The sequence below is a fragment of the Aythya ferina genome (genome assembly GCF_964211825.1).
Source record: "Aythya ferina genome assembly, chromosome: 3".
In the NCBI taxonomy this organism is placed as follows: domain Eukaryota; kingdom Metazoa; phylum Chordata; class Aves; order Anseriformes; family Anatidae; genus Aythya; species Aythya ferina.
Window position 1 is genome coordinate 46,350,490 of NC_140298.1, and position 19,682 is coordinate 46,370,171.

The 19,682-nt window shown below is 34.0% G+C and overlaps 1 protein-coding gene across 5 annotated transcripts in view; it reads left to right on the forward strand.

The window, feature by feature from the left end:
- Positions 1 to 19,682, forward strand: part of PDE10A (phosphodiesterase 10A) — a 368,649-nt gene that overhangs the window by 290,721 nt on the left and 58,246 nt on the right. For all 5 annotated transcript variants that reach the window (XM_084513731.1, XM_084513733.1, XM_084513734.1 and 2 more), the window contains 3 exons: positions 3,431 to 3,459; positions 14,217 to 14,337; positions 16,656 to 16,705. In XM_084513731.1, coding sequence (XP_084369857.1) covers positions 3,431 to 3,459; positions 14,217 to 14,337; positions 16,656 to 16,705 — 200 coding nt within the window. The remainder of the gene's footprint in view (positions 1 to 3,430; positions 3,460 to 14,216; positions 14,338 to 16,655; positions 16,706 to 19,682) is intronic.

The window sequence follows — 19,682 nt, forward strand, 5'->3', positions numbered from 1 at the left end:
CTTTACTATACGAAGAAAAAAAAAAAAAAAAAAAAAAAGGCCTTTTATTAGGCCTTTGGATTCTTTGAATGCATTAGATGATTTTCTAGCTTATTGTGTTAGAAATTTAACTTGAATCTAGATGTATTAATGTAGTATTTGATGCCTTTTTTTTTTTTTTTTTCTCTCCCTTTCTCCTTCTATTTTTTACTTTCCTCCTTCCCATAAGTCCATAAGTCTTCATTTTTTTCCCCTCCATTCACAATCCCTGAATAGCAAACTACACCTATGGAGATCTAATACCAAACTTACCGAACATTTTTTATGTTTCTTCTGAAAGAGAAAGAATGGCATATCGGTTTTATCTTTTTGATTCTGAATAAAAGTATTGTCTCTGCTAATCCTTCCATGAAGTTTGTCCTTACTGAGTACCTTTAGGTGTTATATTTTTCTTTCTGATCTGTTAGTGTAGTTCTTTTAATTTCCTCATGGAAAGAAATTGAAAGTTTTTTGACATAATGACCATCTGTCCATTTTCATGTTTTGTACCCTGCAAAATGGGTACCCGCAAGGCTGCTTCGTGTGTTCTCTTTATATAACTTCTTAATATAATGATTCTTGTATTTATAGTAAAGTAATTAACTGTGAATTACAGGGCAGGAGCCACACCTCGGCGTCTCAAGTTATACAAATCAAAGCACAGTATTATGTATATATGGGAGTCATGTTGGGTAGATGACATTTGCAAAAATTTCTAAGCCTATGAAATTACAATGTCAAGGATTTCCAAAAATGTGAAATTATTAGTTGCTTTTTGATTGGTATATTTTGATTAGTAGCTTTTTTTTTTTTTAATCATTGGAAATTGCAGTGGCAGTTTGGTCTCAAATTGGTGTGAAAGCCATGAAATTGTGATGGTAGTCATTTTGGCAGATATATTACAATAAATTATTATTTTTTTCTACCGGAGGGAGGTCACTAGTGGATTACCAGCATGCTGTACCCATGCTTTTGAGCATATATATATATGATTTGGGTAAGAGGAAGGAGGTTTAAATGAAATTTGAAAAATTATAAATATATATTTTTTAGCGTGAAGTTATTCATGGTACTAAAAGCATGGAGTAACTGAGAGATAAAACAACTGTCAGGGTTAATGTTGACAAATGCTGACTGCTGAACCTGAGCGAAAATGTTTGCAATTTTATATATACATTAATGGGCTCTTAGTTATTAGCACTCTGGAGAGAGATATTGGTATTATAAATATTTAAAAATGTTTGGAATTATTTCTTTCAACTAGAAAACAGGCCCCTAAATCGTCTCTGTGCCATTCTGTTTGTCTCTGCTGTGTTTTCCTCAGCTGCAGTATCATCTGTAGTTGTGGATTTCTTGTCTTGGAAGGAAGTAGTGGTACTGGAGGAGGTGCAGGAGCATTGAGAGCAGCAGTGACAAGTGGCAGCAAAGCAAGGCAGAACTCCTAAGCCAGGAAAAGTTTTGGTAGGGTGTGAAGCAAAGAAGGACTTGTTGGACAGATTTGTAGAATTGTAGGCTCTGAAGATAAGGTGAATAGAAGGCATCAGATGAAATTCAAAATCTGCAGATTCAAAATAAAATAGAGATAATTTTTCTTATCAGTTGTATTTCAATTGTGGAACTCAGAGAATATTGTAAATGGCAAAGGACTGTGGCACTGGTTTTAAACAAACAAAAACAAACAAATAAAACCAACCCAACCCACCAAACAACCAGCAACAACAACAAACAAAGCAGAAAATAGAAGGAAAAAAAATCCTAGACTTTTAAACAGAAAAACAAAACAAGAAATACTTGATCTATGGGTTACTAAAAACTCAGTATGCAGCAAAGTGTCATAATTACCATCACGTGGTTTTCTTTTTGTTAACATCTTCTGTTGCTTGCTGTCAGAATTAAGGTAGTTGGGAAGATAGATTTAGAGTTTAAATTTAATCCTTGTAATTCATATGTGGATTTGTCCAGTCAAGGAAGTTAATAACACTACCGAACATTGCAGAGTGTGCACTATACATTACACTGCAAACAGTAGAACTACTTTAAAGTACTACTTTGTGTTCTGCATGTGTAAATTCATGGTATATCATTTAATAGGGGATAAGAGAAGACTAATTTTCACTCACAATTGTGAGAAGAAAAAAAAAAAAAAGATTTTACCTTGCATTACTCATATAATTTTGAGGAGAATGCGATTTGATTATTGAGTATGCACTTATTGGAAACTGGGTCTTGAATTTGTTTTCTGGAAAATGTTTTTTACATGTCAATATCTGAAAAGCCTTTGCTAGCGATACCATTTAAAAATTCTTGTAACTGTGTCTTTCTCAAGTATTCTATCACCTGGGGATCATTTTGGAGAGTATAGTCTATCTGATATTATGTATGTATCTAACAAACAAGTTATGGTATCTTCTGTAGAGAAGTGTCCAGATATGTATAAATAAGGACCACAAAAATAAACATGTTTTTTCTCTGCAAGATTAAATTAATTTGATGACTTAAAATTATTTTCAAAAACATAGTAATTTCATTTCTAGTATAAAAATAAAGGGATACAAATCTCACTCTTTTTGTTTTTCAAAAGAGGTAAACAACTGGAGGATAAGGGTCTGTTTAAGCTACTTTTGGTGTGGTTGGACTGGAAGTTGGAAACTCTTCCTGTGTTAGATGAATTCTTGTTGTGTATGCTTTCACTTTATTTTCAGAAATACTAAGCAGTGTTTTAGCTCATGCTCAGTTATTGTACCTGTGTTAATCAGTGCATGATTAAATTACAAAAAATTCAGGATGGTTGGCATTTGAAGAAAAAACATAGTAGCATTTATATATATATATATATGCCTGTAATTTGTGTTTTTAACTTATTGTACGTTATTGTAATATATTGAAATCAGTTATATTCTGATGGTCTTATGGTCACAAGGATATATTTTTTTCCACATTTAAAGAAGTTGACAAGAATACCTTCTTTTGTCTTGAGAACAGAAAGTCTCAGTCTACTCACTAATCTTATATGTAGGATGTCGATGGTATATCTGTTAGCAGAGAGCCTTTACTTCTCATACTGTGGAATGCTACCAATTGTCCTACTGAGTTGGAATATTAAAGTAGGAGAATAATACAGTACTTTCTTGTTTAGCTGGCCTGTGAACTGACTTATGAAATATAGTAAACTTTGTATTTGTATTAAGACAGCACAAAATTATTGAATATTTTAACCTAATTATAATTAATTTTTGGATCTTGGAATTTAGTATTGTAAATACACAGCAGTCTAAATTACATTTACTTTATGGAACTACGCAAGAAAAATATTGTACAGCAGTGCACAAGTTATTTGAAGCATAGTATCTTGTTGTTCATTCACTCTAGAAACTTCCATGAGTGCCTAATTGTTTGTTTTGTTTCCTCATAGATGAATCGACTCCGAAGGAAGTCAGCAGGGTAAGTGCTGCTCCCCATCCCCTCTAGAAAGTAGTGTAATCTCTGAGGCCCACTGTTCACTTGAGATGATTTTCATGCAGTCGTCTGATCAAGGTTTTACTCTATTCCCTGTACAAACTGGATCTCTGGAGAAAAAGTTGGTGTACTGACTGACTACAGAACAGTTAAGAAGGAAAATAAATATTGAGAACACTTGATTGCCTGGAAATAAATTAAAGGGTATTTTGCATTAACAAATTTATATTTCTTAGTGCTATTTTTGTGATCCAATTTTAAAAAGGTGCTTCACAGAAACCAGGAAAATTACAGGACTTTGAGTTTAGGCATAACTGCAGACTATTTAATCAGTGTTGCTGCCTCAAGAGATAGTACGCATAACAAGAGGAAACAAAAGAAGGAGTATGTCCTATCTAATTATTCCCTTTGAGATATGTTATGGTACAGATCATCTCAATTCTTTAATTTGAAATGTTTTGCAGTGTACTCTATGAAAAGTAATGTAAAAATCTTAAAATGCATATTCAGTAGTGAATTCCTGACTCTAGCCTTACCTATGATTGACACAGTGTCCTGCAGAATCTCAGTCCATGGATGAGAACTAATTAGGGGAACCTGTGAGAAACCAGTGCTTTTGCTAGGGGATGACAAAAGATCAGTACAGGACAATCTGCTGCCCTCAGATCTGTCCAGTCATCCTGAAGTGTCCAGGTATTTTTTCATGTAAGATTAGGGGGCCACCTGCAGCATTGTGATGTGGAGTCATAGTCTTGTTTTGTTCTTCCTCTTGAACTTTCTGCATAAACTGTCTTGGGTTCCTAGGAGAAATACAAGAATATCACAGAAGTATTAGAAATAAGGCTGGTTGAATGCCTGCAAAAGCAGGCTGGGTGTCTTGTTCTCAGTAAAGTTGTTCAGAAAACCCTGGGATATGGGAGGAATAGAAACAGACTGGTAGTGGGAACCTCACTTTGGTAACTTTGAGTGCTGAAGAGGGAACTGAAGTTCACTGCTTACAAGACTGCAAAAAAAAAAGAGGTTGAATGATGCCTAAAATGAGTTTATGCAAGCAGAAAGTTTCCATATAGTTGATATGCTATGGATATATGGATTTCCCATGGTGTAGTGTATGTAGGCAAAAGTGAATGCTTTACTTTTTTATTAATTTATAACACCATTTTGGTAACCCCTACTAGTTTCTTAGTATTCAGCAGTTATGGCAGTTGAATGAAGGCCTATTGGCAATTAGTAACACACCAGACTTTATATGGACACATTTTGTTAGTTTATAGCATTTTTGAATAATACAATATAGACCATTGTAATACTTCCTCTCTCTCTTTCTTTTTTTTTTTTTTTCTTCAGCAGTAGCTCAAACAGATGCCAGTTTAATTGTAATCTGAACATAAATTAGAATTTAAATTAGGAAAGTGCTGTACATGAGTAATTTTTTTCAGAGAAAAAGACATGTCAATGCTGACTGAAGAATTATGAGTTTTAAAGTCATTAACTGTTAATTTTTAATTCCTGAAAATGTCAAGAACAAAATTTTATCTGTATCTCAGGGAAGCAAAAGTCAAGCCCAGTGAAAAGAATTTTATTCCAGAATTAACCAAATTGTTTGAAAATGTTGTATTAGTAAAGAACCAGGATAGAAATATGCTAAAAACATGTGTTTTGCATAGCTGAATCTTTCTGCACATCATCTTTCAACACTGGGCAAGAGTAAAAACATTAAAATGTTCATAGTCATATGCTGACATCAGTTTCTTTGGTTGCTTTTATTGTTGTGCTTACACAGGATGATAGAATTAAATTGGAGGGAAGATATTTTTAATTAAATGTATCTAACCCCTTACTCTTTCAGAAAAGCCTCACCTTCTTTATTTATGAACATACAAGAATATAGGATTCTTCTAGAGGCTCTAAATACTGAACTTGCCATTTATTTGCTTTTGTTTCTTTTAACTAGCAAACTACAATGGGATGAATGGTGTCTAGCACTTTTGAGAAAACAAAACAAAAACTTACTTCTTCAAATATTTAAAAGAAATTTCAGTATTTTCAAGGGTATTTAGTGTAGTTTCACAGTGGTAAATTTGAGTGAGTTTTGAAAAATCTTGTAGGAATTGCATTTTTAGTTTTGCCATTTTTAGAAGCTCAGGGTCAAAATAGAGTAGCAGTTTCAGATATCATTATTGCATTGCATTGAAGAAAACCTCCAGAAATTATTCATTTTGAGACTTATAGAAACAAAACAAAAAAAAGCTTTTCAAAATAGCTTTTTTTTTTTTTTTTCCCAATACATAAATAAAGCTTTTCAATATTTTCAAAATATTATTTTTAAAACAAGTCCACCAATAGCAATGTCATCAATATTTTGCTGATCAGGACTTGTATGTAAAGATAACTTAAATTGCCTTGACATACATGTAACTACTGACCAGTGGGGTGAAGGAGAAAAAAAAAAAAAATTCCTGATTCCTTTAGACTACGCTTGGAATGAAGAATACTCTGGTTACAAAATAGCTCATGAGCATCTGTGACCAAACTGTCAACCTGTGAACTTTTTTCTCTATTTTAGATTCCAGTATTTATGAAATATATGTAACTAAGGACAGAATCTCCTTTCCATATGATACAGTATTTGGGAACCTCCTTGGAAATGCTGAGCATTTTCTGCTTACTTATTGTGCAGATGTGTGCTGGCTGATCCTGTCCTAGCTACAGAAGTGGTTTTCTGGGCAGAAAGGAAACCAAATATTGAGCTATTTTAATGAAGAAAACTCCAGCTGAATGTTGTACTCTGCTTTCCCTGTTTTATCTGCTAAAGAAAAGAAAACAGAGGAATATGAGTTTGGGCACTAAGTGCATATCTATTTATGTATATCTAGACTAAAGATGTGTTTCTTTGATGGTATTAGTGAAAACAGTGCATGCTGGAGACATGTTATTCTTTTGAGTTGGCAAAAATAACCCCCTTCCTCCATGAACTATAGCCAGGATTTTGTTCTACGTGCTGTTAAGTTTCCCATGATCACTATGTGCTCTTTTGTACCTCAGATTCTCAAGTTTAAAGAAAAATACTTCATGTTCCTGATATGATCACAGTGAAATTAGCTGTTGTTCATTTCACTTAATGACTTTCCATTCCATGTTTACTTGAACAATACTTCTAGTGAAGCTGCATTTTGGCAAGTACCTATGCTTTGTAAACTCTGGTGATGCCAACAGCAATTCACTTTGTAGGTTTGCCATATAAACACCAGAAAATTATTACCTAGCAAGTGACTAGCTCATTTACAGTACTTTATTCTTGGAAGCAGGAATAATACTTTAATCCTCTCCTTTCCCGTTTTTGGACTTGGAGCTTTTGGCAGCTGCCTTGGCACTAGCTAGCACCCAGCACAGCATGTCACCGACAGTTACAGAATTAGCGAATATGTTTTCAGTAAACAGTTGCAATAATTGCATGCATCTCCACTGTGCAACTGATAACAAAAGTTTAGGCTTTTTATGATACATTGGCAAAACAAGCTTGTTCTTTGTAGAATTTCCTTATTAAAGATGTGGCAAAGCAAGTTCATACTTTGTAGGATTTCCTTATTAAAGATTGTATATTTAAGCCTTTTTGTACTGTCCCAGAACTGAATACTGCAATAAATTTATCAACAAGTTGGGAGAACTAGAACAAATATTCAGACTTTAGAAATGGTACAAATGGCATTGCACCCATTGTAATGAGAAGAAGATGCATGTACAAGCTGATTTTTATTTATTTATTTTAAATAGGGAAAGTCTTGTGGATATTATGGTAGTGATGAGCAACAGTGGAGGAAAAATTAGGAAGTTTATTTTTAATTTTGTACATGATGTTTCTAGAGTGTTCGCAAGTCAACTATTAGGAGAGAATGTGATTTTATAAAAAGCTTTTTAAGAACAGGAGCTGTATTCAGCCCTGTCAAGTTAAAATTAAGCTGTTAATTGACATGCTATTGCGTTATATAATCTAGAGGGGTGATATAATAAAGATATTCATGCAGCTTTATGAGCTTTACAGTTAATCACAGCTTATATTGTTACTTCTATATAATCTTAATGCTCTGTTCTTTTAAGCCAAGCCTTTGCTTTTTGTTATGTATTTTTCCTGATACTAGTGAAGCAATATTTTGTTGTTACAATTTGATAATGGGGAAGGAGTTGATGGAAAGATTTCAATAGGATGCCTGAAAATGGGGGCTACTTGACAAGAAGTTTCTGCTAGTAAGGTGTTCACTGTCTCTCAAAGGCTTGATATGCATCAGCTACGTAAAAAGGCTGGGAAATCTGTGCCTTCAAAATCTGTGAACTCTTTCTGTGCATAGTGAGAGCTCTTTTGCATCTTTTGACATAATAACAGGGCCTTCCTGCCAACTGTCATTTCATATTTTCCTCTCTTTGGCTTTGTCGTGAACGGCATTTGATGTGTGAATAAACAATTCATAAATACCTGTGTATGGTACTGCAATGCTGAACTTTATTTACTGAGCAAGTTATAACCCATGTCCTCTCCAGTCAAAACAAGAAGAATAGACATCAGACAAATGCGTGTAGAAGCAGCTTTCTCTGAGGCTGTATACAAGCATTAAAATTAATCACTTCAGCTAACTCTGCTCTTTATAGCTTCTTGCTTTCCAATGTCCAAGTTTAAACAAAACTGGTTACTCAAGCAAGTCCTAGTTACCTCTCTTGGGTTTTTGGAGCTAAGAGATTTTGCTGAGCATCCTCTCCAAGTGCACTGCTCTTTTGAAAACCAACTCAGTACCGTAAGCTTGCTTACCACATTCTCTTTACTCTTATTTTTCAGTCTGAGGATTTGACATCCTTGGCTCAGCATTTCTACCTTAAAGGAAGCAAGCAATTTTATTCCCTTTCTGTGGTTTTCCTCTTCTTTTTTTGAATGAGGTCCAGACCCATATTTTAGTTCTTCACATGTGCAGCGTAGATTTTGAACCTTTGCTAACCATGCCCCAAGGAGAAATATCAGTTTCTATACAAGATGTGAACTAGCTGTTTGCACCTAAACAATACAAAATCTGGCAGTTTGTGAAAGTGCTGGGCCTACAGAAGGTAGATGTACATGTAAACGTAAACATTAAAGATATACTTGCATACACATAACTTGCATTCACACAACAATGACCTAAATAAAAGTGTGTGTCATTTTCCTAACCTTATTAGTTGGCTTAATTAAATGTTTTGGCTTTTTCTACAAATGTTTCTTTCATTATACCCATTGGTTATCAGAAATGCAGTAACAATATTACAACTAAAATGCAATCAATATTTTATTTCTCACATTTAAAGAAGTAAATAAGTGTTGTGATACTTAAATGACTTTTTGTTTTGTTTTGTTTTGTCTGTAAATTAGATGTCTGATACTTGATAATCATTATAATAAAGTACAGTAATATGTGGAATATTTTAAGTACTCTGAAACAAGACTTCTCTTTAAAAGCCACTGTTATGTTCCTCTCTGTGTATTCCTTCCCTTCCTTCCCTTCCTTGGGACGGGGAAAGAACACAGTTGAGATTAAAAATATGTTTATTGTGCAGACAAGTAAACTAATGGTCCCAAAGTTATTTAACTGATATTTTGTAAAATATTTTTAAAAATCTATAGTAATTGAGCATTAGTGATCTTCCCTGAAGAAGACTAAGGAGCTATGTTATGAAAGGAACTGGAATATTAGATAAAGTGAGGCTAATAAATCAGGGTGCCAACTGTGCATCTGCTTTTGTCTTTTTTTTTTTTTTAATTATTATTATTATTATTTTTCCATAATGCTACCTGAAAGAAAGGGAAAGCTGATGCATTTCCAAAAAAGGCATCAAACAGTTTATGCATTTTGTTTTTTTGTGACTGTGGTACTTGTTCTCAAGGAGTACAAAAGTGCCATTGTTAGATTTATTTATTTATTTTTGATTTAAAGCAGGTAGCAATGACATTGACAACTTACCCATGTAAGACCAGTCTTTTTATGCTTCTGACACAAAATGAACATATCTAGCATAAAATAGTTCAGACTGACATCTCAGTCAAATGTCAAGGAAATGTTCAGAGCATTAAGACTGCAAATTGTCATTGTAAAGGGAGGACTGAAGAAGTTTGGGTACAGGTTTCAGTCACGTTTCAGATCTCACAACTTAAATGTTTGTAATGAAATCCTGTCCCTGCCTAAGGACGTTGTCTTGTATGAGTCACTGTGCAGAATCTTCAAGTCTTTAACCTGTTATTGATAGATTAATTAAGGTGGTTTGTTGAAGTATTATCTGGTGGAGGCAGCATGCATATCGTGAGCTTTTTCAGCACCTGCTGATGTCCTCATTGTATGCTCAGTGTCCAGCTGGCCTGCATAGTGGTGTGGGTTAGGCCTTGTCCCTCATCTCTTTACTTCTTGTGCACATTGGGACCAGAGATTGGAAGAGAAGCACTGATTATGAGGAGCTGTATTGCTTTCCCATTGCTCTCTGCAATTCAGTCTGGTAATACTCATAAGGGTGGGCCTGGAGCCTTAAAATGTTCAAGAAAATGTTTGTGTGACCTAGGATTGGTTCCTGCTTTCCCAGAAGTCAGGTTCCAAAGCATACTGATATGACAGGTCAATAACTTCTCCATTCTCCTGGGAAAAACAACTGTGCTGTCCTGCCCTATTGAGTCTGTTGCAAAACAGGACTTTACATCCATCTCCCAGAAAGAAGTATTCCTCTGGCTCTCATAGCCCTGTGGTCAGCTAGAGGCCTTCTCCATCAGCTGATGAAGAGCTCTGTCTTGTGATTCTCTCTGAAACCAGCCCAAGATACTTAAACTGCAGATGAAAAATAAGCAACATCAACTCTGTCTATGGCTAATTTTCTCCCATGTTTTGTGGCTTTTGAAGGGTTTTTCCTCATCCACATCTAGTGCAATTTTGCATCCCCATAGTACATTTGACCATCCCTTTATGTGTTACTTGGAAATCCAGCTGTTCTTTTGTTCTAACTCCTCCTAGCATGTGATAACATCATGCGCTATGAAGTCTGTAAAAGGAAATGTTTCTATTGTGGCAGATAGTGGTTGTTGATTTGGAGAAAGTGTTCTCTAGTAGGAATAAGTATTATAAAGCAACTTCTAATTGCTATTTAGATTACAGTTTAGTAAGTTACAGAGAAACCAGATAAACTTCTGGATTGTAATTGTACTTAATGACCCTGTGCTCTGTTACTGAAGCCTTCTTGTTGCAGCAGAAGGGCTTTTTCTTTTCTGCAGTATCATGAAACGCCTTTGGCACAGCTTCCTTATAAGCATAGAAGCATGTGCATTAATCTTCATTGCAGTTTGTCATAGATAAAATTTTCTTTATATATTAAATTGTGTGCTTGCCTTTTTTATGACTTAATTATTCAGAGTGAATGCATTAAATTCAACTCTGTGATATTTCAGTATCTCTTTTCATGCAATAAAATATTTGTGATTTTCAGCCTTTTTGTGTAGACACAAGATATGGCATTATTCTTAGATCATCCATCATTGCATGCTGTGTTCTGTTGTACCACAACCTTTTAAGACAAATAACCATATAAATATTTTTATAGAAATCCTCTAAAAACTTTTTTTTTTTATTTATTATTATAAAAATATGAATACTTTAACATGATTCCTCTCTTAATTATTAAATTATTAGTTTTTTCATGGCATTGTGATGTATGCAGCTATTAGAAACATGATGATGCCAGTAACATAGTGGTATGATAGGGTCAAACCATTTTCTAATTCACTTGAATTATTTTAATGTAGTGCCATCAAAATGCAGAAGTTTACACTAAATATACCAAAATACACGTAGACACTGAATTTTAGAAGGAAATCAGCAATGGGAAGAACGGATTAATTAAAGAGAGTTGAGTGTTAATAAAATTTAAAGTGCAAAATAAACTACCATAAGAAATTAAAAAAAAAAAAAAAAAAAAAGATGAATCTGATGACAAATATATATATATATATATATATATATATATATATATATATATATATCCATTAAGTGTGTTGAATTTTTCTTTTAGGAATTATTTTCCTAAAGTAAGCATGACACCAAATACATGCAGGTCTGTGTTAGTAACTACATTGAATAGTGCTTGTACCATGGTTTGCTTATGACTTACTCAATGTTTAAATATATGGTTTCATAATGAGTATTGTGGCTTTTCAACCAAACATATTGTGGTTATCCAACGTAAAACCAAATAAATAAACCTCTTTCACTTTGCTGTTATAAAAATCAAAAACATTTCACAGCATGACGGAATAATTCCTTGCTGGTGACTGATCTAAGTTGTAGAATTACTTAATTGTGAATCTGGACAGAATTTGTCCATCTGGACAGTTGTGGATTCACAAATTGTCAGTAATAGAAATCTGCCGTATTACAACCGTATGTATTATGAGGCTACTATCTTTTAGTAACATCAGTGTATGCAATAATTTTCCCTGCTTACAAAATGTTTGCAAGCATATGTTGTAGAGGTGAGGATAAAGGGCACAGAGCTTATTATGTAATTACTATGCAAACAGAACTGCTGCTTGATTATGGTGAAAGTTGTTATTATGCCACTGCTCTTATGCCAGTGGACTCATTTTGCTGATGCTTCCTGTTATTGTATTAGCTTTAACCTTTGAAGAGTTGATTTAAATCCTGACTGTGTATCACAGGTGAAAAGTATTCACTCCCAAGTTATGAGAAGGCATTTTCCCATATAATAAAGGTTTTGTGCACTTGTTCTTGGTTACCTGTCTTGGTTTTAGGATACACATACTGCACATATTTTCTCTAATGTAGATTAACAGATAGGAGTAAAAGAAATTCTCATTCAACATTTTCCTATTACATTGCTTCTTACAGCCATACTGTAAGTATAAAGCTGTTCATAAAAATTTCACTTCGATAAAACTATGCTGTTGTTTTCTCCCTCTGAAAAAGTATACATTATTAAATGTGGGACACAGCAGAGGACAGCCAGTTGCAAATGGAAGCTTGCCAGCTGCCATACTGTGCTAATAATGGTAATGGCAATCTGTGTTAGAAACTCAAGACTTACCCAAGCAGTAAATACATGTATGCAGTGTGACCTTAATATCACTGTCAAAATTTATAATAATCACATCAATTTATAGAAAGAATTATTAAGTGTTAGGATTGTTATACAGTGAAAACATTTTGGACTCACTAGGTCTCAGATGTTCCAATATGTCCATCTGGACAATAGATTAATACAGCACCATGTGTTAAGAAGGGGTCGTGGCAGAGATTGTATGTTCTCAGGAACAATTTTTAGGTCCAGATTAAGATCTGCTTAATTTAAAGGAATTATGAATTGTCAATACCCAGCAAATACTTTTTTGATTTTTTTTCTTGTTTTATTTTGGCTTGAAGTGAAGAAGCCAAGTGTAGCCTAAATATACAGCCATGGGCTCTTTATTCACAACATAGTGTGCTGTATGTAGCCTGAAGTAATAACAAAAATTATGTCATAGAATACTCTGCGTAGGTTTTGTGTCTAATCCATCAGTGAGAATCAAATGTATATGTGTACACAAAGATACAGACAGAAGATCTACAGAAATTAGAAGCAGGCTTAAATGTGTGCACATGAAGTGGGAGAGGTGGATAGACTGTAGTACTCGGAAATTTTGTGGTATTTTCCGTAATGATGCTTATATTAATCTGCTCGATAATACATTTGGCTCTAAGTATGAATGAACAGGAGAATAAGTCTTAGTCTTTCAAGCAAGATTAATTTGTCTAAATATCACCAGCTTCATTTTTAGTTTAAGTGACAAAACTTACTGCATCACCGAGTTCAATAAGTCATTGACCATACTACTATCTTCAGTCACTGCATTACCAGTTTTGGGTAGGGTAATGAATCTGTACTTACTGCCAAGTATTGCTTTCTGTGAAATTATTGTTTGTGATGCTGTCACGCTACATATGCACATTTACTGCCAGTTTTATCAGCCCTTCAGGACTGAGGAACTGGATAACCAAATGCATCTGGGCCCCTGAAGGAAGGCTGCTTCTCCTTTTCCATGAAATTCTAGCATGTGCTGCTGTTTCATTTCTCCTGTCTAAATATCTTAATCATTTTGTAATCTCTTTCTTGCTCTGTCTACCACCTTTGATCGAGACAAATGCCTGTTAGCACAATGGCTAGCATGGCTTTGACTCATACAATTTCTGTCCTTCATTTTGGTACTGTTAATTGCTTCTGTATTCCAAAGATGGATCTACTCAAGCTACCTGCTCAAAGCTCAGGTGCTTTGCACATTCCTGACATTTGGTTCATGAGTTTGAGATGGAAGATACTGATAAAGGGAGCTAGTTGCCTCCTTTTCTAATGGAGGGGCTTGAAAGGAAGGAGTTGAAGATTGCTTACCTTCTAATTGTCACAGCTCTGAGTTTTTTCTTGACACATTGTCATGTGACCTTGGCCAAGCTTAGGCAATTAGTAATCACTCACTGGTTTACTCAGTACATTTTGAACAAATGGCTAATGGAGCAGACAGTGAAATGTTTCTTACTTGGCAGTGACCCAGTTCTTTAGGTAGCTGCAATAGGATGATTGATATTGACTTGGTATTGAATCTCAATGTATTATTTTTAATGAATTTGTATGTTGAAAACTGCCAAATACCTCTGCATTATTCTAAAATGTTTTTCTCATTTTTTTTTTTGCTTCACTAGTATCAGGATACGAATATGCAAGGTGTAGTATATGAATTGAACAGCTACATTGAACAACGTCTGGATACAGGAGGAGATAACCAACTACTTTTATATGAACTGAGCAGCATCATTAAAATAGGTAAGAAACAGATTCAGATGTCTCTGAGCTGTTGTTTGTTTAGCATCATTGCACAGCACATTTGTTATGTGGTTTAATTTATGAAGACAAGTATTGAGGGCTAACAGTATATTCTTCAGATGTTGTGTCAGTATGAACTTCAGTACCTCAGTGAACTCCTGACAGCACTTAAATGAGTTTCATCTTTGTAGAGAGTTCTGTATCCAACTGCAAAATCAGAGCACCCTGTTAGGGGACCCTTCTTGATCCAGGACATTGGACTAGATGATCCCTATAGGTCCCTTCCAACCAATTCTGTGATTCTGTTAAATGAACCAAATAATAGGTTATTCTGGTTATGATGGTTTTGCAACATCAATATTGAACGTAAAAAGAGATCTATCAGTAATATCACTGCACACCCCTTTTCAAACAAAACTGAGATGTTATTGACAGCATGTCTTAAACCATAAAGGGTAGATTTGAATTAGATTTTAATGAAGAAATTCTTCACTCAGAGTGCGGTGAGGAACAGGTTTCCCAGAGAAGCTGTGGGTGGCCCTGTACCTGAAAGTGTTCAAGGCCAGGTTGGATGGGACTTTGAGCAACCTCGTCTAGTGGGAGGTGTCCCTGTCCATGGCAGGGGGAGGGGTTGGAATGATGATCTTTAAGATCCCTTCCAACCCAATCTATTCTATGATTCTATGTCTTCTGCATGATTTCAGATTGCATTCAGTTGTATAAGCATTTCTTTCTATCAGATTTAAGTAACACTTGTCATAAAAACAAAAACAACAACAAAAACACGTGACCAAAACTTAACATAAAAGAAAAGAAAAAAAAAATCCCCAATAACAATGTGTGTAATTTATATGTTGTGTTTATGTATTTATTTATTTAGCCATAGTTGATATACTCACACTTCTATAGGAAGAATAGGTAGGTATGCTCAGTATAGCTTTCAAACAACTCTTTAGAAAGCTTCCCCATTACTGACACGTCTTTTTTTTGTTGTTGTTGTTTGTTTAATTGTTCTGATTTATATACATTATGTTTTGAACGGACCACTTCTGTTTACTGTATTTGCTTAAGTGGTTATTTGGATATTGATGTCGAGATCACAGCAAATCAGAACTGGTTTTTGCTTATACACAGCAAGTGGAAGACTGGGTCCGCTTATCTTTTTTTTCTTTCTTTCCTAAAGCACTTGAGATTTTTTATATTTATTGTACTGTGTTTTTTTTTACCATGTAGCTCAATGTGCTTATGTACTGCAGGTGAAGGATTTAAAATGTGAATAAATATTGCCATGTCCTAAACTCTCAGTATGTTACAAAGTTGACAGTGAGCAAATAACAGAGTAGGTTTTTTTCCTTCTGTCAAAGATACACAGAAAGCCAACTGATTTGATCACACAAAAGTATAATTACTCCCATGAAGCATTGGATTTAATCCAATAAGTGGATTCCTGCGTTCATTCATAAAAATAGTGTATCAGATAAGTACATGTACTGGTTAAAATGGTTATTACATGTTGAAAAGAAAGATTTACTTAGATCAAATACCAAGTCTGCTGTGTAAAGCAGAGACAAAAAAAATTGACCTCCTGCTCTTCTGAAACTGAAACTCTTCTGATACTGAGTATCTGAGAGAATACCTTTCTGATTCTGAGACTTTTCATTTCAGCTGTAAGTTCTGATTGTTGGTTGACTTTAAATTTTTGAAAGGTTGAGGAATTCAACTTTATCCTGTTTCATACAGCAATGTAAATCTGGCAAAAATTGGGCAAGTACAAAACTTCTGGTGTGTGTCACTGGTTTTGGAATTGGACAGGTGCAGAAAATAGAAACTGTTTGTTTTGAAACACATTTTTATGGCAGTATTTGCAACATTTTATTTTCCCATACTTTTCTGTCTTAAGGCAAGGATAAATATAGCTTACCATCTACAAACAGTGTTTATTTTACTCATGGAAATTATAATCTTATCTGCCCGATCATACTGTAAATTCATGTTCTTATTTTACTTCTATACTCTCATATGAACCAATTTGAATTTACAGACATTCGGCCTTGGAGTAGGAGCATGGTGTGTAAAGAGGTTGTTTCTAATTATCTTTTAGACTGTAACAAATGACAGTGCTGTAAGCAAGTATTGTACTGTACCTCTAATTTTGTAAAGTCTTGGAAGTTTCAAAGGACACAGTAATAGACTTTCACCTTTAGAATTGTAGATACTTGTCCTAAGTAGAATTGAATTTGTGGTTTCACCTCAGAGAACTCATATAAGTTCAATTGCCCCTCTGAGTACAATTATTTCTTTTATTATTGCTTTGGCAGCTACAAAAGCTGATGGATTTGCACTATATTTCCTGGGAGAATGCAATAATGTAAGTATTCTGGATTAAGATACTGCTTTTCTATACAGTTAAAAGTGCATTTTCCAATTTTACAATATTTTGAATTTATTTTGTACCTCATTTAGCAGGAAATATTACCTAAGTGCTAAATGCTAGCTGTCTGTTAGTTTTATTTCTGTACATTGGACGTTTCTTGAACATAGTGGTAATTAAAAAAAATATATTTTCTGCATGTTGTGTCCTGGCTTTTTTTTTTTTTTTTTTTTTTTTAATTTGACAGTAGACAGCTGTTCTTTCTCTGACTATCAACTTAAGTTGTGATTTGGCTCCATTATTAATTATCTTTAGCAAACATGCAAAGTAATGTGAATTTGCTCTCAGTATAACCTGTTCTTTTCATCTGGTTATGCTTCTGATTTTTAAAATAGTATCAGGTCTTCTGTTAACTGTAAGCTGCAACTTGACCATAAGATAATGTAAAGTTCAGGTGTAGATTTTGGTTACCATGAGATAAATTGTGCTTTTAAAATTCACAAATGAGATTAGTTTTTAGTTTAATAATTGGAATAGCAATGACTGCAATACTGTTTTGTCACTTAACATTTCAAATTCCTTTTTTTTTTTTCTTTCTTTTTGTATCCAAGTCAATTTGTACAGTTACCATTACACAAGATTTTGTAGTTACTTTAAATGGCTGCAGAGAAGGAAATACGGTTTATACTTCACTAAGTTCCATCAACTTAAAAATCACAAGTTGGCAGAAATGTTGTATCTTTCATTTGTTCAAGAAACAAATTAAGTTCTTCTAACTGACTAGAGGGGAAAACATTTATTTATTTATTTTTCCTCACTGATTTTGTTTCCTTACTTTACATAGTCAATTTACATTTTGTAGCCCATTAATCAACTCAAGAGCAAAGTCCATTAATCTTTGCTCTTTGTGAAATGATTGCATTCAGGAAAAGGGAAAGAATGCCACTTCTGAAATAATAAAAAAAGTGAATTCAAGATATACAAACCTGCAAGTGACTTAAGCCCTGCCTGAGAATATTTTTAACTTGTTCAAATAGACTGTCTAATTAGAAGGCCCATATAGAGATTTCTTCAAAGTAAGAAGTGGAAATGGGTTCTGTGTATTTTTTCATTTCAAGATTATTTAATATGATGAAGTTTACCAGCTGTATTCTTTAGAAATTGGTTTTGATCTGTGTTCTGTAAATACAAAGATATTGTGTATTTTAACTACTGTTTTACTAAGGGTGATAATTTAAGTAATGTATTCATCCTCTGTGTTAGTTGATGACAATTTTCACTTTAATGCAAACAGTCACTGAAGACAGGAACTTGCAGGAACTGAAACCATCAGTTCTGAATGCACAGTACTGGACAGCTTCAGGGGCAGTAATTGCATGCCAACTAAGCAATAGGTACATCTCTATAATTGATTTTAAAACATTACAGTAAAATTAACTTTACAGAATAAGACCTAGACAATTCTTACTATGGTGAGGTTTTTAAAGTTAGATTTGTGTGGCATAAAAGGGGTAAAAGGAACTCTTCCCAGTCTCCCTACCACAGGCACTTTCTGACCTTCTGCTTTGTGTTTGTGTGTGGTTTGTTTGTTTGTTTGTTTTTAATAGCCTATCAAGCAATTGAATGAATCTGCTTCCCAGTATAACTTTCCTGCATAAAGTTCCAACTACTAAAAACACACATTGACTTTATTAACCACTGCTATGTAACTGCATCTCCCAAAATGGAATGTTCCTGATGTAGTTTTTATAGGGACTGATCCCAAGTTCTTTGAAGTTAGTGTGAGATTTTCCATTCACATTAGTGGGCTCTGTGCCAGTCCCATGTTTGTAGTCTTATAAATAAATGGTAATGCATTAGTCTGCTTTTTGTAGGAAATTGCCATTGAAAATTAATTTGGTTATCTTTGTCTCTTGAATATTTAATCTAAAGGATGTGTCCAAGATATTAACCATTGGTCAGCAAGTACTGGTAATGTATAAATAAGTCTCTGTTAAATGGGAACAAAAAGATTCTGCATAGTGTAAAGTCAGAAAGGGGCTAATTCTTTAAGCTGAAGTTAACTATTTTGTTTCAAAAATTACAAAACCCTGTAATTAGTGTAGACAAAGTAAAGTAAGTACTGAAGACGTATAGCCACATATTAAAGAATAGCTTCTATTTTTTTTGTGTCAATTTTTGATGCTTGATTTGAGATTTTAATTTCTCAAATCCAGAAAAATCGAAATGTTTCCATTTTAGCATTTTTTTTTGATTAAAAAATATGCATATATCTCCTTGTATTTATGCAGTCAGCAACCTTATGCATACCTGATGTGACAGTTATTTTCACCATGCTTTCAAACAAATAATTTGTGCCTGCATACTGCTTTTCTGGAGCGTGTGTAGATTTTATTTATTTATTTATTTTTGAGAACTAAGTATCGAGAGGGGATTGTGTCAAAATGGAGGAAGACTGATAATAAGTTAGATACCTACCTTATCCTGAATAATTCTCTAGTGATTTTTGTTCTGACTTAATTTTGTAAGGGACCTTAGGATCAAAACCAGAGCTAAAGCATTAACTCTAGTTCATTTCAGCTCTCACTGTCCATATGTATAAGTATACTTGTGCCTGTTTAAAGAAATCCAAACATGAGAATTTTGAGGTGCTAATCTGTTCAGCTGGGGAACATTTTCGTAATACAAGATTTCCGTAACTGCTTTTAGCCTAAATTAAATAAGGAGTTTCTAATTAGGATAAAAGTTATCTTCCTTTCACAGAAATTGTAGGCATTTACAGAGTGAAAACAAGCAAATGATTACTGCATACTGTGTGCTATTATTTCTTAATATTGAGAGATTGCCCTATCATTGCAAATCTTCTTTCATAGCTTACTAAGATTTCTTCGTAAATCTTTATTTGGTGCAATTTTTAATATAGACAGCACTTCTCTATTATATTAGAGCTGAAAGCATCTTTGTTTAATGTAAA